Here is a 20,570-nt window from a genome sequence, read left to right as displayed (position 1 = left end):
ATCGTCCCCCTCGGCAGCCCCGCCGTCGAGGTCAGCCAAGGAGGCTGTCCGTCTTCCGTCCTGGCTCAGGGGTAGACTCGGGGGCCCGGGTAAGGCTCCCCGCCACACCAGAAGTCGGGCGCCTGCGTGGTCTCCAACAGCCAGAGAGCGCACGGAGGGCCGGTTGCGGCCGGGAGGCTCTGCCCGTTGGCCAGCTGGTAGTAGTGGCAGTCGCGGCCGCGGGCCGGGTCGTAGGGCGGTGCCAGGATGTTGAGGAAGACGGCGGGCCCGGCACCCTCGGCCGCGATCTGGTGCAGGTTGTCCCGCTGTGGGGAGAGCAGGCAGGGCGGCGCGGAGGCCGTGTAGAGGCAGTGCGAGCAGAGCAAGGCGCGCAAGCGGCGAGGGTGGCCAGGGCAGGAGGCGGCCTCGGAGGCGTTGGCGGAAGTGGCGGCGTCGGGGGCGTCCTTGGGCTCCTCAGGCTGCTCGTCGAAGCAGGCGATGCGGAGGGTGCCGTAGAGGACCTTCAGCAGCCCCTGTATGCCCGGGTGGTCGTGCAGAGAGATGCAGGTGCCGGCACGGAGCACAAAGCGCGCCATCTCGCAGATGTGCGTGTAGCTGACGGGCGGCTTTTCTGGGGGTATGGGAAGCAGGTGATCAGCCACTTGAAAGATTGCAATGGGAAGCAGGCGATCTGCCGCTTGAGAGATTGCAATGAAGAATTTGGGGAGATCCCAAAGCTCCTGCAGGTGCGCAGTCTGAGCCTTTGAGAAGCCCGAGCCCATTACTCACGATTTGGGAGGGTGCTCCGTTCGCTGACAGCCGGCCTTGGTTGCGAGACTTTGCCCAGTTGGGAGTGAGTGAAGGGCTGGCAACACAGGTAATCACGTCGGAGTCACCAAATGTGAAGTAACCATCCCACCGCTGCCACCAAATGTGATGTTCCCATGGTTCGTCCATGAGGCCAATGTGGAAAAAAGACACGGACACGAGCTTTCTCGGGATGGAGCGACCCAGATTGGGGGTCTGGAAGCCCCTTTTATTGAGATAGGACAAAGGCAGGAGGAGCAATCAGCAATCAGCATGTGATTAAAGACAGCCTTCAAACTACAATTGCTAATCTACTGCTCAGGGAAGTTCTGTCTATATATGGTCAAATCCTGGGCGTCATTGGTAAGGCACATCTAGAGTGAACTATCAGGATGTTATGTTACGAACTATCAGGATGTTATGGAGTATTGTAAGGATGTTATGTTCTTTTAGGAGTTTGTTTTTTTCCTATGTGGTTCAGCGTGGCTGCGCATGCCCTGTTATGCACTGGGCCAGGGGTGACCTACACAAGGAGTTAGATGAAAACACTGAGAATGTGGGTTTAACTCAATCAGCATATACTGTAAAGAAATGTTTTGTTTGTGGTGCTAGGGGGCATATATCTAGGTTCTTCAAGAAGGCAAAGGCCCAGAACACTAGAGAAGCTAAGAAGAAAGCTAACATTAATTTGACTAGATTAGATAATGCACCTGTAAACCACGATATGTGGATTATAGATAGTGCAGCGTCGATGTGCATAACTAGGAATAGTAAAGACAAGGGGAGGTTTTAAGATATCTCAAACGGAGAAAATAAATCAGTTGCTAAAGAATTTTTGGATGGAATTATGTAAACCATCTAAAACCCCGATGAGTCAGGAGTTTGGCAACGTGGAAGCAGAGAGTCCTATGTTTGATCAGGGATTGTATCAATCATTGAATGGTAGATTATCATATCTCAGCAACTGGTCGAGACCTGATATCTCATATAGTGTTAACCAGCTAGCAAGGTTCAACGCAGAAGCAACTGAGAGAACCAACTGAAAGCTGTAAAAAGAATATTAAGGTACTTGAAAAACACAATGCATTATGCGTTGTATCTGGAACCTACAGAACATTTTAGGTTGTCAGCGTATGCTGATGCAAGTTTCGCCACAGATGTTAAGACACGGAAGTCAACATCTGGTATTGCTGTGTTTTTAGGTGAGGCACTAATAGGATGGACGTCTATTAGGCAAAAACACATTAGCCTGTCAACAACGGAGGCAGAATTTTCCTGTTTATCAACATTATGTACCGACATAGTGTGTTATAAACAATTGTTACTTGATATGGGAATAACTGAAGTAAAACCGATCATTGTTTATGAGGACAACCAGGCAGATATACAGATGGCTACAAATATTCCTGTTAAAACTCGATCTAAACATACAGATTTGCGATACCTGAATGTGCGACAGAGTATAAAAAGTAAAATGATTGTATTGGAATATTGTATGTCTGAACACAATATAGCTGACCATTTTACTAAGGTACAGGTGCTGTAAAACACAAGAAATGTGGTGATGACTATGGATTGAGAATGTGAAGTTGCGTGTAAATACATTGACAACCCAAGAGGGGAGAATGTTAGGGATGTAACCCTAGTCTTGGCTTGGCAATGTATATGTATAAGCATAAGCCATAATTGTAACAAGTGTATCTGTTACTTTAAATGCTAGAGAGACGTAATTGGATGCTGTTGCTTTAAGCAGCCATCAAAGGAGGAAAGAAATATTACGGTTTCTCCTGATGCTCCCGATTGTTCCTGATAGTTCCTGACTGTTACTGTATGAGCTTAGTCTTTGGAGAGAAGACCGTGTATTGGATGGTGGCTAGTCTGTATAGTTACCTGTCTACATGGTGAATTGTGAGTTGAGCAACTGTAACATCAACGTATTGTAAATAGACTGTGTATATACTTCAAGACTGCTTATAGTCTGTCTGGAGACTATTTATCCTATTTTTGTTATGCAAGTAAAGCTATTCTTTGTTTTACATTCGGTGGCTGTGAGTGACTATTCAGCGGCTTATTTGTTACCAACTTCTGCTGCAGAACTCTAGCCTCCTAACGGGGAAAGACTTAATACAGGCTGACATTCTCCTCCTCTCCCCAACCTGCCACTTCAGCCTCCATTTTTCACAGGTTGCAAACAGATCAAAGAATCATCAGCTACTAAAGAAATAATTTCCTTTTGCATCAGAGAGCAGGATTAATTCATGAGTGCTGTAGAAAAAGAGATGGGGAAGAAAATTAGAATATATAGAGAAACCTTTAGTGTAAAAACCATAATTATCTTCCCTTTTAGCCCCCCAACCCCAAAGGCAGACCCACACTGCAGGGGTGGTGGTTGATAGGCAGGGACAGATAGAGGGAGAATATGCCCATTGGAGGAATGAAAAGGCTGGGATGGATGAGGGATTCCTCCCCATTTCATATCCAGGGGATTTTGGAATTCTCCCCAACTTAATTAGAGGGTTAATTAAGAGAACATTCCCCCCTCCCTGCAGACCTTCCATATGAAGAAAGTAGATGGGGCTACAAAGGGGGTGGCAGGAAAAGGCGGAGCGATGGGTCACTTGGCAGTGAATTCTCAAAAACAGAATATTCAGGGGGGAGGGGAGGGGGATACAGTTCACAGGGAAGATTTGGAGGGAGTTCATTAAGGGTTAGTGTTAGGGTTAGGGTTCCAACTAATGAACCCTAATGAGTCTGAATGGGGTGCCAAGAAGGATCATCTCGGATGGGGGAGGGAAGTCCAGTTCAGGGTGAAATTTAGGAGAGAGTTCATTAAGTTGATAGGGTCACCTCAAGGGCTTAGCTCCACCTTCCATCCAAGCACCAATGGAGCTGCGGGATGAGCTAATGCACTGATAGAACAATACCTGAGATCCTACGTTAATTATCAGCAATTTAGGTGGGAACATCTCCTGCCATTTGCTGAAGTGGCATTTGACATCACAGTGCATAGTAGAATGGGATTCACCCCTTTTAAAATAGCCACAGGGGTGGAATTTGTCCCCCTGCCTGAATACCCTCAGGAACCCCCTTCAACAGTGAGCAGTGAATGGGTGGGTTGCTTACAAAATGCATGTGGGAATGTAAACCTTGGGGTCCTTCCTCCTTGAGGGAGGAATGGGAAGGAATGCCCCCCTCGTTCCTTTCCCTTTTGCAATTCCCCAAAACAGAAAAATTCTGGGCAAGATTTTAGCTTTCGTTTTTGATTGCAATTCTTTTTCAGATCTCTGTAAGTAAAAGCTGCCCCAAATTTCAAAACTTTGCTGTATCCACAGCAAGGAGATATTGTTCAGGCATGTTTTTTTAAAAAGGAACAATTGAAGAATTTAAAAAACCACCTATAACTTTTAGGAGGAGTTCAGATGAGGGAAGAAGAGGAGAAACTCACCTGCAGGAGGTTGGATGGGAATTGCTAGAAGGAGAAAAAGACCCAATCAGGACCCTTCATGGTTCTGGAGGACTCAGCCCCCCCTCCCCTTCGATAGCCCATAATAGGTTGCATGATCTTCCCTTAATAGCCCCTCAAACAAGAGAAGCTGACAAAAATATTTCTCAAGGAGACCCTCTTGGCCACTTGCTGAGCTTGATGTGAGGCCTCCCCTAGATGGTCCCCTCCCCACAACCTCTCCTCCAGTCCCCCAGACTCACCTTTCTTGGCCTTCAGGTAAGAGAAGAGCCCCACCGCAAAGAAGGCCACTCCTATCACAGCTCCCATTATCCCCGTCCAGAGTTTGCTCTTGGCAGAGCTGGAGGTACGGGGCTCTGGGGAAGGAGAAGGAGCCTCACCTGAGCAGGAGAATCAGGCCCACCTTCCCTCAGGAGGAGGATCCGTTCTGACTCTCCCCCAGGGAGAGTCTCTCCCCCTTTTCAGGGTAGGATGAGGTCCCCAGAGCAGGACGGGAGGGGCTTACCCCATTGGACAGTGATGGGGTCCTTCAGGCTGGCGTGCTCCACCTTGCAAATGTAGACGTCCCCCCGCTGGGGATGGGTCTCCAGCATCACCTGGAGCTGGTAGGTCCAGTCTCCGTTCTGGTGCTCCTCCCCATAGGCCACGCCCTCCTTCTCTGGCTGGCCATTCTTCAGCCACTGGATCTCAATCTCCACGGGGTAAAAGCCCGTTGCGGTGCAGAGGAGGATGGTGGTGGGGGAGTCGGGTTCCATCTTGGTGTGGGAGATGGTGACAGTGGGCTTGGCTGGAGGGAAGGAGGAGAAGGAGGGACATGAGAGACACAGGAAGGCCCAGAACAGAAGACCAAGTTGGTTAGTTCAAGACTCCTTTTCTCTCTTAAAAATATTCTTTGCTTTGAGTTTCTGTGGAGATTCTCAGTCAATCCAGGTCATGGTTGTCCCAAAGGAGATTTTTTTCTCCCCAAAAGACATTTCGCTTCTCATCCGAGAAGTTTCTTCAGTTCCGAGGGCCCAAATCGAAGCTTCTTGGATGAGAAGCAAAATGTCCTGAAGGAAAAACAAAGTCCAGTTGCCTTTTGAGAAAAGACCTCTGGTACGGTGTTTGGAGTCTTCTTCCAAAGCAAATTGCAGGAAGAGATGAAAAGGGATCCTGAAAAATGGGGAAACCTAAATCCTTCCTGGTTGGGATCAGGTGATCTCATCAAAAGGGAAGAATTGTCAAAATAGGCAACTCCCACAGCAGAATAACAGAATAACAGAGTCGGAAGGCGCCTTGGAGGTCTTCTAGTCCAAACCCCTGCTCAGGCAGGAAACCCTGTAATATTTCAGACAAGAGGCTGTCCAATCTCTCCTTATAAACCTCCCAAAATTCCACCTATCAGCTGTTCCAGGCTGCAGGGATCATCACTGCCTATCATTTCCTCCGCACACCCAACAGAAGTCCCTTAAAAAAAAAAAAACACCCCCACCCACCTCCGAGACACCGCTTTCTCCATCTGTCCATCCAGGAATTTAATTTCATCCACATTTGGAGGCCTCTCAGTTTAAAACAGCAGGAACACACAATACATTTTGTCTGCCTCACACTGTGATATTCAAGCTTTATTTTTAATATCAACTTTAATGCCGAATGCAGTGAAAATGTGAGCCAGAGTTACATTTGTCTTTCTGATCAAGAACCCATAGAATCAATGCTAGTTTTCGAAGGTTTGGGGTTAAAGTATTGCAATTATTGAGATGCTCCTTTGTTGGGGTTCATTGAACAACAAGCATAAGACTCAGATGGGATTTTTCCCAGAGAAATCGAGGCTCAGTTAATTTTGGGGAGAGTTCAGGAAAGGCTGAGAGCCTCTCTTGGTGGCCAGAGAAAAGCTTTGGCCCCTCGGGGGAAGGAGACTCCCGGATCTCTCTCTGGAGAGGAAAGTCAGCTCAGAAGCCAAAGAAAAAGGAAGAGAAAATTCCCCCAAAGAGACTCAAGGAACATCCTGTGATTTCAGGCCTCCTAAACTGCAGCCGGAACAACAATTTGCTCTAAATGCATGGAATATTTATTAAAAGAAATGGAAGGGGAGGGGCCAACTTCGCAACGTCACAATGTGCGGTCTTGACTGTCCCGAGAGTGCCGTTGATTCTTTTATTGCTACATGGTCCCAACGGACCTAAGCCGTCCCGTAGAGATGGTGATAGTGTGACAAAACCTTGCTGGTCCCAGGGACATTACAAAGTCCCTGATTGACCCAAGGGAAGTGCTCCAAGCTGGCGATAAACAGACAGCCCTGTGCTGACAAAGTCAGAGACGGCTCCTGAAAGAAGGCAGCTGAAAGTGAGTCCATCTGGTGAGGCTTTTTTAAAAAAAATGATTGCCCAAAGGATTTTAAAAAAAAAGATAAATTAGTCCTTTAAGCAAAGAATAAAGTGGCGGAATTTATCTTTATTGGACTGTCTTGGGAAGTTTTTATTTCTCTTTCCCTGTGTTAACGATGTTTTGTGGATTGAAGTGACTGTAACTTTTTTTGTTTCTCCTCGCAAGTGAATGAACTGGTTTTTTTCCTGCTATTTTCTGCTACCTCATTTGTTGGCTGGACCTAAAACCTATTTTATTTTAATAATTTTTCTTACTACTTCCTTTTTTGCAGCCTTAAGAGAACTCTCGTTTTTTGAGGCTCAGAACCCGGCATTCTCGTGGGCTGCAAAAAGGAAACGCGACCCGGGAGCGCAGCCTCCAAGAGTCCATATCGCCAATAACTACGCATGGGGGGAAAGGAAATATGTTTTGTGAGGAAGAGAAAGAGCGCGCTTCACCGATGCCCGTTGGCGAAATTTTGGAAGAGAGGCAAGAGACTTCAGGCACCGAGCCCCCACCCCTGGCTGCGGCAACTGGAGCGGGCGGGAGGCAGGGAAGGGGTGGGCAAGACCGCCGCTTTTCCACCGTGCGCTGCAATAGCGACAGCGGCGGCCTGAATCTGGCGACTGCCCCTCACTACCTCAGGCGGCGCTCATACCCTCCCCTTTCCTGCGCTACCGTTAGACTCCTCTCAGCCCCCCACCCACGCCTGCGGAGGGCGCACGCGCGCCAAAATCACGCACCCCCATCTCCCCTCAAAAGACACCCCCCCCCGCCCTCAGCTGCCCGAAGTTCTCTCTCTCTCTCTCTCTCTACCTCTCCCGCCGTTCCTTCTCACAAGCCAAGGCCGGGCGGGGAAGCGCCGCCTCCGTCCCGGGCACGCCGCCCCTCCCTGGGCAACTCGGAGACGACTGAGCCGCTTTTTCTCCAACCGCGCCGCGCGACCCTTACCAATGCCGGGCGCCACATAGACGAAGTAGAGGAACGAGGAGGACAGCGAGAAAAAGAAGAGAGCGGCCAGCAACGACCGCCGGGGAAGCCGCCAGGGCCTCCAAGGGCTCCGCTTCCGGCGCATGGTCCGCTGCGCGGCCCGGTGCCAGGTACTCCACGGCCCGGCACCGGTCCGCGGACCGGGGGTTGGGGACCACTGCTCTACATCATCCAGAGCGGACTCATAGGGCCCCTCGCTGTCGGAGTCTGGTGGCAACACTTACCTACTTATTTCCTGAGTTCTAAAAGTTGGTGGATGAATAGGTTTGATCTCTTGGGGGGATCCGGGAGATCCCAGATTCCGGGCAGGGGAAGATTTGGTAGGAAAAGGGGGAGTTGTGGGAATGAGGGTCAGAGGGAGAATTGGAGGGAGGAGGAGAAGATCTAAAGAAGGAAACTTCACGGGAGAGTCTCCATCAAGGGAAGGGAAGGAAAAGGGTGTCCCCGCATCCCCTACCCAAAAATCCCCCTCCCCAAAACTCCTCCCTCCACCCACCCCCAAACTCCCCCATACCCCCCAACTCCCCCATCCCCCAAACTCCCCCTCCCCCCTCTCCCAAACTCCCCCCTCCCCTCAGACTCACTTCTCCGGCCAATCACGCGTTCATCCTTGTAGCTGTACACCCTGTAGTTGTGCCGGCAGAGGGAATCCACTTGGGCCTTCGTGTACTGCAGGAGCTGCTTATCGCTGTTCCAATAGTCTGCATCCTCCTTCCCCAACTCTGTGACAGCCACGAACTTCCCGAGGTCACTGTCGAAGCGGACGTATTCCTGCCGGTCATAGAAGTGCCTGTCCAGGAACCTCACTCGCTGCGTCCCATTGAGGAAGCGACACTCAACCTTCTCCTGGTACAGGAAATGGGCTGGGACGGGGAGGAGGAGGAGGAAGGCTGTCAGGAGGGACTCCAGGTCCCATAGTTCCCAGCCACTAGCAAAGGGGGGGATCCATTCGGGAAGGGAGGGGGCGTGGGAACTTCCTTTCAGAGACTAGAGGAGGGAGGGGGACTCTCTCCGTCCCAGAGGGGAGCAGATTTACTGGGTGGGAGGGGGCCTGGGGGGGCAGGAAAGAAGGAGGGGAGGGGTGAGGGAGGAGCCTTCTGGTGGACCCCTCCATCCTCCCAGGGTGGGAAAAGGCAGGCAGAGCTCAGCTGGTGGAGCAGGGAACGTTGGATCTAAAGGGGGAGGAATGATGGGGGGAGGGCTGGAGGGAAGATAATCTCCCACTCTCTCTTCCTTTGGGAGGAGGGGAACATGGGGACGGGGCACAATGAGGACATTTAGACTAAGACTCCTGGGTTCTCCCTGCCCTACAACCCCCACCTTCCCTGGGTCGCCCCAACTTTTCTTCTTTCCCTCTAATCTCCAGCCCAACTCCCTCCCTTGGCGGAATCCTCAAGGATCACACCTGTTTCCTATCCCCCTCCCCCAAAAGACCCCTTGCACCCTTCCCAAGAGCCTCTCACAGGGAGGGTCTCCAGCCCCCTTCCCAAAGGGCAGTTGTTGAGAACCAATTGAAAGGAGCGACTCAGAGCCCCCAAATCCCCTTCTCTCACTTCCCCCTCCCCCTCCAGGCCCCACTTGAGCGATTGGGGATTATGGGGGGAGTCCTTGGTCTCCTCCCCAAATTCAGGCTCTCCCCCAGGAGGGACGGAAGCTCCCCTCTTGCCCGACCTTCAAAGCCTCAAATTTGAGATTCAGAAGAAAAAGTGAAGTTTCAGAAGAAGCCAAAATCCTTTTGTTCAAATGCCTCACTTTCCCTCTTTCGCTTTCGCTTTTCCTTCCCTTCCTCTTTCTAGGCAGCCCACTCCCACCCACATACTGGGGGGGGGGACGACCGAGAGACGGGCCTGGCTGCGACCCCCACCTCGGCTACTATCGGGGAAAGGGGTGGGGTCCCTCTCCGTTATCCTGTGAGGGGGGAATGTGGGGAGGAAAGGGGAGGAGACCACGGAGAGATCGTGGCTGTTGGAGGCTCTGGAGACCCAGCAGTTTCTTCCCCCTCCGGGGGTCTTTCCCAACCTCCTCCACACCCCAACTCCCTCCTCCCCCGGCCAGCCCCCTCCTTACCGGGGGTCTCCTTCCCCCCTTCGCTTCCGGGGATCCGGGCCAGCGCCCCGACCAGCAGCATCAGGGGGAGCCCAGCAAAAGCCATGGATGCTGCCCCACAAGCGCCCCCAAAGACAGGGGAGAAAGACGCCGATGCCTCCAGCCCCAGAGGCGGAATCGGTGGGTCTGGATTGTGGGGAGGAGGAGTTTATCTCGGACTTCGGCCTTGGGAGTGTCCAGAAGGAGCTGAAGGACCAATGGGAATCCCCCCCTTCTGTAGCGTCATCGGTCTCCGGGCAGAGCCTCCCTTGACTTCACCCGATAGAAGACTTAGTTCGGTGCAGAGAAGAAACTCCAGTTGGTTATTCAGCCCAAGACCTCTTTTCCCTCCTCAGAATATTCTAAGACCACCTCAAAGGGAGGGTCTCCCTCCCCCTTCACAAAAGGGAGAATTTGAGGGAGTTAATTTCCGAGGCCCTTCTCTCAAAGCCTCCCTTCCCCCCCACCCTCCAGGTCCTGATTGAGGAATCGGGGATTATGGGGTGGGGGGTCCTTGGTCCCCTCCCCAATTTAAGGGGCTCCCCAAAAGGGCTCCAAGCTCCCCTCTTGCTTGACTTTCAAATCTCTGCTGGATGATAGTTATTACATTACTCATTTCTACTCGAGCTTTACTTGAACCTCGGGAAGGTGGGAAAGATTTAAAGGCTACTGTATTTAGAGGTGGGGGCAAGAACCAAGTAAGGTGAGACCCCCCCTTCATTGCCCCCTTTAGGGTTTCTGCTCCACTCTAACCCTGTCCCCTCTCTCTGGACAAGGGGAATTGGGTTCCCAGGAGGTCTTCCAAACAGCAGGAAGGGGGGAGGGACAGAGTTCCAGGGAGATCAGACAGGCTAAAAGAGGAATGGGAAGTGGATCTTTTTTTAAAAAAATTTAAAAGTTTTTTTATTTTTTATTTTCAAAACAAACACAACACATAAAATCTTCCTTTTTGACATACTGTAGAAAGTGTATCAGTTGGTTACAAAAGACTTTTATGCATCTCTTCCACAGTCATGAAACATAATTCATATTAACTCAAGTATTTTAACTCAGATATTTATACATGTTACCATCATCATACCTCCATTTCATTTGATTATAATTATTTAAACGTCCTTCATCATAAAATATACCAAGATTTAATACATAACCACATACTGGCATTTCATTCACTATTTCTAAAATCCTCCAATGACACTAAATCCTTATGTCCTATTCTAGCTAAACATCCATAATATTTAATAACAAAGTTTTCTATCCTTCTTTCCAAATGATTGTTTACAATTTACATCTCATTTCCTTATACACATATATTATACGTTATTATCATTATCTCTCTCACCTAGGTGAGGTCATCGGAGGCTGGGCAGCTGCCAGATGTTGAGGGCTGGTGATAAAATATCAGCTAATGTTGGTGATACCTGATCAGGCCAGGCTCAGAGCCCCAACCCTCTCCCAGCTGCAGCAGGCAGACATCCCACAGGGCTCGTATCCTCAGATGGCCTGAATCCTTTCCAGGGATGGGGGAGGGGATGGAGGGGTCAAACTTCACCCTGCCCTTCACTGGCCTCAGCAGGCCAGAACTGGGTATCCCCCCCCTCCCTGTAGCTGAAGGAGGCAGCAGAATCTGAATGGGTCCCACAATTGTGTGTTTGGAGACACCCAGTCACACAAAATTGGCCCCAGATCCAGGCAGACTCTGGTGGGAGGCCCATCGTCCTCCTGATCAAAGCAGAACTTCTAGGCTCTTTCAATGTTTCCCCCCTCCCCCGCAAGTTTTTGATTTTCTGCCTGATATCCCCAACACACATACATACATACATACATGCAAGCATGCATGCATACATACACACACACACACACACACACACACACACACACACACACACACAGAGCAGCACTTCTTCCTCCAACCCCCAACAGCTGCAGAGTCGCTCGGGTTTCACTTCTCCAGCCTGAAGCGTTGGGCTCGTCCGAAGCGGAACTGAGGAACTGGCCAGGATCCAGCAGGCAACAAGCCTCCATTCTTCATCAGGGCAGCTCAGGGACTGTCCTCCTTTGCCCCATGGCTGAGCCTCCAGGTGGGGCAGCCTCTTGGTCCTCTGTCCCAGTGGAAGCAGCTAAAGGGCCCTTTCTGACTCCCGAGGAGACCCTGGAGAGCCCAGGAAACAAAGCGATGGAGGGATGGACAAATGTGACTCAAGGCCCAAATTCTCCCCCTCCCTGCTCTCTGGGGGAGGCTCTGATGGAGGAAAGATGGGAAGAAAGAGAGGAAAAGGGGGACCTCCCCCCTCCCCCCCCCTTGGGTTTGTTAGCCGCCCTGAGTCCCTCAGGGAATAGGGCGGCATATAAATAAAATAAACCTTCAAACCTTCATGGAGGGGAGGGACTCCGTTGCAGTAATGGGGAAGGACACTGTTCAGAAGGCCTGGAGGAGGGGATGGGGAGTGTTACATATCCCCCCCCCTCACTGACTGAGGTTTCCATCAAGGTCCTCTGTTCCGGCGGCAACAGAGGTTTAACCCCATTGGTCAAGAGGTCTGACAGATCCCTTTAAAAGGGGATGCTGCCCGACCATTCCCCAGCCAGATGTTTACCTGACTTGCAATACAGAGCTGTTGTTACTGAAGCCTTTGGTGCCTCCTTTACCCATTCTAACAGGGAGGGGTCTCCCCAGAGAAAGCCTATTCATGGGGTGGTTAAACATCAACACCAACCTGACAGCACATAACCATCCTCAAACAACCTGATCCGGCCGCGCACATGGCAAGAAAACACCGCGCAGGACTTTTCAACTCCCGCGCAGTGATTTCCACAGGCTCCGGGAAGCTGGGGAGGAGGTCCTTTGCAGGCCGGACTAACTGCTGCTGCCTCCTCCTCCTCTAACAGCACCGCCGGATTTGCTGCCCGGCGCTGCGGCTTTGAGGAGCCTTTGAGGCTACGGGAGCCAGTAGGAAGGTGGCGGAGGGGCGGGAGCAGGAAAAAAAGCCCCGATAGCCTGTGGGAGATAGGGAAGTAGGCATTAACAGTAAGTTTCTAAAGGATAACTCAGCACGAAGGAAGCCGAGGGAAGGAAGCCATTTTCTAGCTGATTGACAGGGAGGCTGTTCCCTCCTGGATCAAAGTTACTGAGGAGAGAAGCGGCGGCAGCAGCAACTGCAGCAACCAACTCTCAAACAAGTGGAAACCCACGCCGGATATGCACATGTTGTCTGAATCCAGCCTCTGCGCTCAAGGTTTTTTTCGCAGGAAGGGGGAGTCGAGCTGGTGCTCTGCAGATTTTATTTGATTTTAGAAAAAGAAAATAAAGGCTTCTTGGTCCACCTGAACCGGAAAGTCAAAATCCAGAAAATTAACCTTGTTTAGGAAAGTTTTGCACTGATGGAAAAATAGTGTTTTCCAGTGAAAGTTTTTTCCCTACTTTTCCTTGTTTGCTTTTTTGGCCTCTATTCCTTCTCTTCTCTCCTCTTTTCTTTCTTCCTTTTTTCTTCCTTTTTTCTTTCTTTCCTTCCTTCTTTCTTCCTTTCCTCTTTCTCTCTCTTTCTTTTTTCTGCCTCTTTTTCTTATCCTCCCACCCTCCTCTCCCCTTTCTTTTTCTCTTTCTCCTCTTTCCTTTTTTGTCTCTCCCTCTGTCTCTGTCTCTCTCTCCCTCTCCCTTCTTTCCTTCCTCCCTTCCTTCCTCTCCCCTCTTTGTTTGCTTCTTTAAGTGCTCCAATTGCTAATCTACATCAGTTGGTAATTTATTCATAACTTGCTAATATCACTGCAGACTATTGGATAGTAAGGGGGAAAGTATAGTCCTCAACTTACAACAGTTCACTTAATGACTAAAGCTATATCAGCACTGAAAAAAGTGAATTACAGCTGTTCTTCACACATGATCATTGCAGCATCCCCATAGTCATATGATCAAAATTTGGATCTTTGGCAACTGCCTCATATTTATGATGGTTGCAGTGTCCTGGGGTCACCTTTTGCAACCATCTGCCAAGGAAAGTCAGTAGGAAAGTCAGACTGACTTAACAACCAGGTTAGTGATTTAACCGCAGTGATTGACTTAACTGTAGCAAGAAAGGTTGTAAAATGGGGCAAAACTCACTTAACAAATGTCTCACTTAGCAATAGAAACTTTGGGCTCAATTATGGTCGTAGATTGATGACTACCTGTATAGGGAGATTTCTTTACTTAATGGATATTTACATGGTAGAATTGAGTTTCAAATAACACTAATTTCGTTGTCTTGGGTGACATCTATGAAAAAAATCCAGGTGCTCAGGTATGAAAATGTGCTGCTCAAACACTATACTTTTCCGCTCACACTGAAAAAAAAATTAGAGGGAACATTGATGCGGGGCTGGAGCCAGCAGGCTCTGGGGCGTCGGCCTCCCCGTCTGGGGCTGTGCTGGTCCGAATAGCAGTAGACTTATATACCGCTTCATAGGCCTTTCAGGCCTCTCTAAGCGGTTTACAGAGAGTCAGCATATTGCCCCCAACAATCTGGGTCCTCATTTTACCCACCTCGGAAGGATGGAAGGCTGAGTCAACCCTGAGCCGGTGAGATTTGAACCGCTGACCTGCTGATCTAGCAGTAGCCTGCAGTGCTGCATTTAACCACTGCGCCACCTTGGCTCTTACGCAGCCACCCCTCCAGGGGTGGGTTTCTCGCCCCGTTCCAACTGGTTCGGTTGGAACGAGGCCGGCGGCGTCCTCGCGCACGTGTGCAGCGTCCTCACGCACGTGTGCGGTGCGCGCGTGCACGCGTGCGGCACACGCATGCGTACTAGCATCTGTGCGATGCTCCAGCTGCTCCTGGAGGATCGCGCAGGCGCTGTATGCGTCCTGCGCATGCGTGGAAGCGCAGAATTCATCAAAACCGGGTAAGGAGCGGGCGCGGGCAATATTTCAATATTCAATATTTCTTTAAGCTCCTCAGTCACGTTTTGATTCATTCGCCACACCTGGGAAACAGCTAACCTCCCTGGTTTGATTGTCTACGAATTGCTGGTTCAGTTCCCCTGAGCAATGAAGCCTCTTCCACCAACAATGCCTTTTCTTTGTTAAGGAAATCTTATTTTTTTTCCTGCCATTGAGATATTTGGTGTTGTCCCTTCTCCAGATTCTTCCACGCTATCTTGCAAGGGGAGGGATTTCCAACAGGAGCCCAAATCTTCTCCGTGTTTGAGACAATTCCTACAATCACACACTGACCGATTCTTCCTGTGGTGACCCCAAGACCTCAGATGAGGAAGGGGAGGGGAAAATTCTGCCCTTAGAGATCGAGGCTACTGGACTCCTGCAGAGCCAGTCTGGATGACCTCTGGAAGGGGCGAGGCCCAGTTGGAAGGATGCTGGGAAGAAGGGAGGGGTCTTCCATTCAGGGATGCCCACTGAAACCCCCCCCATCTTTCCCACAGAGCTGTTCTTCCCCTCCATGGCAAATGTCTTCCACACCAGGAATGGCTTCAGGTGGGTTTCTCAGAGGTCATCTAGACCAACCCCCTGCTTGAGTAGGGGAGACCCTACACCCGGGATGGGGAACCCATGGCACGTGGAGCCATTTGCCAGGGCACGTGAGACGTTGCCCTGTCAGCTGAGTCCAGCCTTTTTAAAAGCCATTTTTCGCCTCCCCAGGCTCCAGAGTCTTTATAGAAGCCTGGCGAGGGTGAAAAGAGTCCCCTGGCCCCCAGAGGCCCTCCGGAGGCTTCAGGAGCTTCCAGCATTGTAGTCCAGTCTCCATTGTTCAGCTCCTCCCAGAAGGCCACGCCCTCCTTCTCCGGCTGTCTGTTCTTCAGCCCCTTTATCTTGATCTTCACAGGGTAAAAGCCCGTCGCGGTGCAGAGGAGGATGGTGTTGGGTGAATCGGGTTCCATCTTGGTGGGGGAGATGGTAACGGTGGTCTTGGCTGGAGGGAAGGAGGAGGAGGAGGAGGAGGAGGAGGCACATGACACAGGAGGGCCCAGAACAGGAGACCAAGTGGGTTAGTTCCAAATATTATCTGGGGGAGGGGTCCGTCTGACTCCCTGATGGCACTTCTGCCCAGGATGAGGGAGGAAGGGAATGGGGGGGGGGGATGATGGGGAAAGGGAAGTTTGGGGCAGATGGAGGCTGAGGAGATCAGGGCAATCCCAGGATCACAGCAGAACCTTGGAGAGGATCATTCTTGATCTCCTTTTTCAGCAAGTGCTCCAACTGGCACAAGAAGTTGTGGGAGCTTCACAACTTGAGACTTTGAAGAAGAAACTGGATTGCCATTTGTCAGAAATGGTGCAGGGTCTCAAGCTTGGGTGGGTTGGACTAGATGACCTACAAGGTCCCAACTCTGTTAATCTGTAATTTATGTAAACTGGACAGCCATTTGACTGGATTTCTAGTTCATTTCCACACTTCCGGTTGGCCTGTTGGGCCTGTTTTCCACCCTCCCCAGACTCTCTGGAAGCTTCACTGAAGCCTGAGGACGAGGGGGGAAAATGGGCCCAATGCGCCAACCAGAAGTTCGGAAGGGATCTGTTTCCACTTTCCAGAGGTTCTCTGGGGAGGCTGTTTTCAACCTCCCCAGGCTTCAGGAAAGCCTCCGGAGCCTGGGGGGGAGGGCAAGACACACAGCCCTGCGTGTAGGGGGGCACGTTCATCCGTGTGGCGGTCACGCATATGTGGGGAGTGTCCGCGCACATGCGCATGTGGGTGGGGCATATTCTGCTGTGGGTCTAGGCATGAACATATGTGCTATAGCACATGCACTCACAATTTTGGCACACCTTTACAAACAGGTTAGCCATCACTACGGTGTGAGCTATTCCTGCCACCTTAGTATGACCTGCACATTTGGAGAGTTCCCCTTCTATCCCCTCATCTACGTGGTTTATGAAGATCTTGAGGAGTCCTGGGCCTAAGAGGGAACCTTGGGGTGCCCCACTGCTTACTTCCCTCCAGGTAGATGCAGACCCATTAAGGGCTCCTCACTGGGTACGGTTTGTCAGCCAGTTGCAAATCCCTCTGGTGGTGATGCTTCTATTCCATTTAGCTAACCAAGAAGCAGGTTGTGGTCTACTTTGTCGAATGCCTTGCTGAATCCAGAGAGTTTGCCTGCAACAGTCTTCGTTCTCTGCCATAACCTTCCCCGGAAGTCCAGAGGGGCTAAGTTCATGCTAGCCACGAACTCTTGAGCCCTGCCTGACTTCATACTGCAAAGGGCTACCAAGGCAGATAACAATTGTGAACTCGGCTAGGGAGCCGAGCAACTCGGGGGCAGGTGTCTCTGTGTCCCCTAGGGAGGCTGGCATCAAGCAAACAAGCTCACCTGCTCCCAGGTGCCCAGCTCCAGCCTTTCAGCCACGGTTATTTGCCAGCAGAGCCTCCGAAAGGCATTTGGGGCTTTCCGGAGAGCAAGAGCTACCACAACTTCCTCCTCTGGCATTGCAAGGATGGGCACAGCTCTGGGAGTGGAAGTGTTAATGAACTCCCACCCAACCACCCACCGAAAGCCCACCTGGGCCTCCCTCCCTTGTGACCATTTGGATCTAGCCAGGAAGGGACAGTCGGAGGCCAAGACCATCAAGCATGCAGTGACCTATGGAGTGTGGAGTGTGATGTTGAGGCCAGAAGGCAGCATCCGCCTCCACACCACCTTCCCCAGAGAAGCCCCCCCCCCCAGCCTCTGCCTCCCCACCCCTCGTCAGGCCAGGAGAAAAGGGAGCATCACAACCTTGAAAATGAATCCAGCTGAGTGGAGAGAGAATCTGTTCAAAATCCACCTTTAGAGGGAGCTGTTTGGGAGAGGCTGGGAGGGGGGGGTTAAGAAGAAAATACCCCCCCTAGAGACAAGGAGGATGCAGGAGGAGCACCTGGGCAGAGCCTGGAGGGGAGGCCCACCATGTAAGGAAGGGAGGTGCAGCCATATAGCCAGTGGGGGATCTTGGAGTGGCTAAGACACTGAGCTTGTTGATCAGAAAGGTCGGCAGTTCGAATCCCTAGTAGGGAGTTGGACTAGATGACCTCCAAGGTCCCTTCCAAGTCTGTTACAATTAAAGGGCTTCCAATCTGGGCTTCCTTTCAGTCTCCCATGGAAGGCAGCCAAGAAAAGCTGGGAGGAAGGGGGGGGGGGTCAGGACCAACCTTGCCCTTGGCTGAAGGAGGTTGGGGGGGGGAGCCAACCAAGGTCAGCCCCTTGTCTGGAGCGTCCAGGGTTGTGCTGAGATCAGGCCCTGGTTTGGATCAGCCTGATTGCAGCCTGTGGTGTCAACTCCCCAGAGAGATTCCCACATCTGCCGGGCGGGGGGGGGGGGAGGGGAGGGGAAGCTAGAATCCGAGGCTTCAAAGCTGTTTGCACTTTCCAAAAGGGGATGTTGGTGCAGCCACTTATTTTAGCAATTAAAAAGCCCGTTTCCCTCTTCTTAGCCAAGGCCGGTTTCCTTCGGCATTTCATTTATCTAGTGAATTTGCCACCCACCCCACAGTTGGAGGTGACTCTGAGCCAGAGAAAACACTTGCAAATCTTTCACAACTCTAAATGCAAAACGGACTTGAATTGGAAAAACTAAAACGAAGCAAACACACACAGCTTGCAGGGGAGAGGGGGGTGTGTGTGTTTGTGTGTGTCATCACTGTCAGGGCCCCAACCTCCTCCAGCCAAGAGCTGCTTCCTTCCTGGCCCTTTCGGGAGGGCTGTGCATGCGACAACTTGCTTTCCTGGCAACTACACAACTGAGACCACAATCCTGGAAGCCCTTGAATACATGTGCAAGTTTCAAAGTAAGACACCAACCCAGCAGAAACGCAATCAACAAATCTCGCCCCTTGTGGACGGTTCTCTGGAGTCAATGATTCCCACGGTCCAAATCTCACATCTAATCCACTAATCCTTTGCTTGGCCACTCGGCTCCTCTATCCAGGACCTGTGTTGTGTTTGTGTGCCCCACAAAAGAACTCCTCCCACCTTGATAAATGCTGTTGGCTTTGCCTGAATGACTGGGGGGGGGATTGTATGGGGGGGCAAAGGAGCCCCTCTTCCCAGGACAAAGTCTCTCTCTCAAATCCAGGGATGGATTAAGGAGAATCTTCATACCTCAGGTGGGACCTGAGGGCTCCTCGGTAGTCCCAGAGCTTGGCTGTTTCCTTGCAAAAGTTTCACAACCCAAATAGCAGAGGTGAAATCCAGCAGGTTCTGGAGAACCGGTAGCGGAAATTTTAAGTGGTTCAGAGAACCGGTAGCGGAAATTTTGCGTGGTTTGGAGAACTGGTAGCAGAAATTTGGTCTGGAGAATTGGCAAATGCTACCTCTGGCTGACCCCAGGAGTGGGGAGGGAATGAGGATTTTGCAGCATCCTTCCCCTGCCACGCCCACCAAGCCAGTAGTAAAAAAAAAAATTGAATTTCACCACTGCCAAATAGGTACCATCCTCAGTGCTAGAAGGCAGTGGTGGGTTTCCTTTTACTTGAGCACAAACTGAGAGCAACCCCTCCCCCCACTAACCACCACAATGGGGCCTAGTTTGGCCCAAGCAACCTCTGCAGGAAAACCATCAAACTCAAGGGACCCACCCAAGGACCCCCTCCCCAGATTCTTTTTTTAAATACTATTTTTCAATTGCAAAGATAAACATTCCATCTTTCCTTATGCCGTCTGTCTTCTGGGTGCAAACATCTTTGTGCCTCATTTGCCACCTGTCAAGGCGGCCTCCCTCAGTAACCAAGAAAGAAACCACTCAACTCCATTTTGCAGAATTAAGAGTACTTTTACTGGTCATGAGTAGATAGCAGCTAAGCAAAGCAAGATCTGAGGCAAAAGCGCACATAATCATAGGTATCAATACGTGACCCAACCCCCTCCCCTTGGTAACCCCATCCCACAGTCCAGTCTGCACACACCACAGGTGTCATGTGGGAGACATCTTCAAAGAGCATCAGGTTGGTATGCCGGACAGTTGGCCTTGGCGGCAAATCCTCTCTCTGCAGCATGCGCAGTAGATGGTGAGAACAACTCCCTTTTTACAATCACTCCTGTACTGAATACTTCCCCACCCAAATACCTTGCCCCCCCTCCCCGTTTCAATGGCAGCCGAAAGCAAGCAGCAAAGCAGAGGCTGACACCACCTCCCCCACCTTCCCCTTCTTTCCCTAAGCCTAGTATTAGAATATATGAGGTTTTAGAGAAAAGTTACTTTTAACTGGATATGAAGTGATGACAGCGACAGTAAGGCAAGGCCTGAGGCTAAAGGCGTGAAGTTTTACATCTCCAAAGTTTATCCAAATCCTTCCCCACAACCACCCCAAGCTGAGTGTCCAATCTGCAGCCCCCGCGGGTGTCATGAGGGGCGCATCTTCAGGTGGCGCCATCCAGCTGGTCTGCAGAGACGGTTGACCAGGCCTAAACATGAGCCTTCAGCAGGCGCAGAAGAACAAAACTCCCTCTTCATGGCCAGCCGTCGCCTCCAGCACACTTCCCCTCCCAAAGACCCCAAGCCCCTCCCTCCCCGTCTCTACGGCAGCCAATAGCAAGCGAGCGACAGAGAGGCCGACACCCTGGCGGACAAGAGGGGGGGCTGCCAGATGCGGTCTGAAAGGCGCCAGGAAATGGGGCTGAGCCTTGTCTACAGCCCCACCACTTCTGCTTCCAGCTACATCCGCTCCCCACACACCCCAAGGAAAGGACCCATGAGCAGGAAACGGGGAGGTGACTAAGGTGGAGGGCTGCCCTTGGGCCCCCTATATATAGTCCTCAACTTACGAGCACAGCTCAGCCCACAATGGATGTTGCTAAGTGAGAAATTTGTTTTGCCCCATTCTACGACTTTTCTCACCACACATGCTGAGTGAATCACCGCCGTACTCAAAATGAGCCATGCGGCTGTTGAGGGACTCTGGCTTCCCCGTGGTCAGAGGGGGTGGGAAAAAGTGCAGGAC

At 51.2% G+C, this 20,570-nt stretch overlaps 2 protein-coding genes across 4 annotated transcripts; both read right to left on the bottom strand.

Annotated features, from left to right (window-relative positions):
* Positions 1 to 61: 61 nt before the first annotated feature.
* On the bottom strand, positions 62 to 761 carry LOC148047338 (2-aminoethanethiol dioxygenase-like). Its single transcript, XM_087708045.1, has one exon. The coding sequence runs from the start codon at positions 759 to 761 to the stop codon at positions 66 to 68; it is 696 nt and encodes a 231-aa protein (XP_087564171.1). The 3' UTR covers positions 62 to 65.
* Positions 762 to 970: 209 nt separating this feature from the next.
* LOC148047337 (H-2 class II histocompatibility antigen, E-S beta chain-like) lies at positions 971 to 9,840 on the bottom strand. 3 transcript variants are annotated; one of them, XM_087711566.1, is made up of 6 exons: positions 9,653 to 9,838; positions 8,170 to 8,448; positions 4,755 to 5,036; positions 4,492 to 4,605; positions 4,232 to 4,255; positions 971 to 3,051 (listed from the first exon to the last, which is right to left on the bottom strand). In XM_087711566.1, exons 1-6 carry the CDS (start codon positions 9,735 to 9,737, stop codon positions 3,038 to 3,040), a joined length of 798 nt encoding a protein of 265 aa, XP_087567692.1. In that variant the 5' UTR covers positions 9,738 to 9,838; the 3' UTR covers positions 971 to 3,037. The 3 variants fall into 3 exon arrangements, with proteins under 3 accessions (XP_087567692.1, XP_087567693.1, XP_087567691.1); XM_087711567.1 differs by lacking the exon at positions 4,232 to 4,255 and having other exon boundaries at positions 9,653 to 9,840; XM_087711565.1 differs by lacking the exon at positions 971 to 3,051 and having other exon boundaries at positions 4,191 to 4,255; positions 9,653 to 9,840.
* Between the last annotated feature and the right edge of the window lie 10,730 nt (positions 9,841 to 20,570).

This window comes from Thamnophis sirtalis, unplaced genomic scaffold (genome assembly GCF_051295495.1).
Source record: "Thamnophis sirtalis isolate CommonGarterSnake01/CBP01778 unplaced genomic scaffold, rThaSir2_p1.2 scaffold_3, whole genome shotgun sequence".
Taxonomy (NCBI): domain Eukaryota; kingdom Metazoa; phylum Chordata; class Lepidosauria; order Squamata; family Natricidae; genus Thamnophis; species Thamnophis sirtalis.
The sequence above is the reverse complement of the archived record's forward strand: the minus strand, read 5'-3'. Positions and strand labels throughout refer to the sequence as shown.

What these genes read in the sequence shown, in the direction of transcription:
- LOC148047338 (XM_087708045.1), bottom strand. Translation starts at nt 761, where the DNA reads ATGGGCTCGGGCTTCTCAAAGGCTCAGACTGCGCACCTGCAGGAGCTT.
- LOC148047337 (XM_087711565.1), bottom strand. Translation starts at nt 9,737, where the DNA reads ATGGCTTTTGCTGGGCTCCCCCTGATGCTGCTGGTCGGGGCGCTGGCC. An exon ending in AGGGGGGAAGGAGACCCCCG is followed by an intron (nt 8,449 to 9,652) that starts GTAAGGAGGGGG and finishes TCCCCGTCCCAG; the next exon opens with CCCATTTCCTGTACCAGGAG. An exon ending in TTACCTGAAGGCCAAGAAAG is followed by an intron (nt 4,256 to 4,491) that starts GTGAGTCTGGGG and finishes TTCTCCTTCTAG; the next exon opens with CAATTCCCATCCAACCTCCT.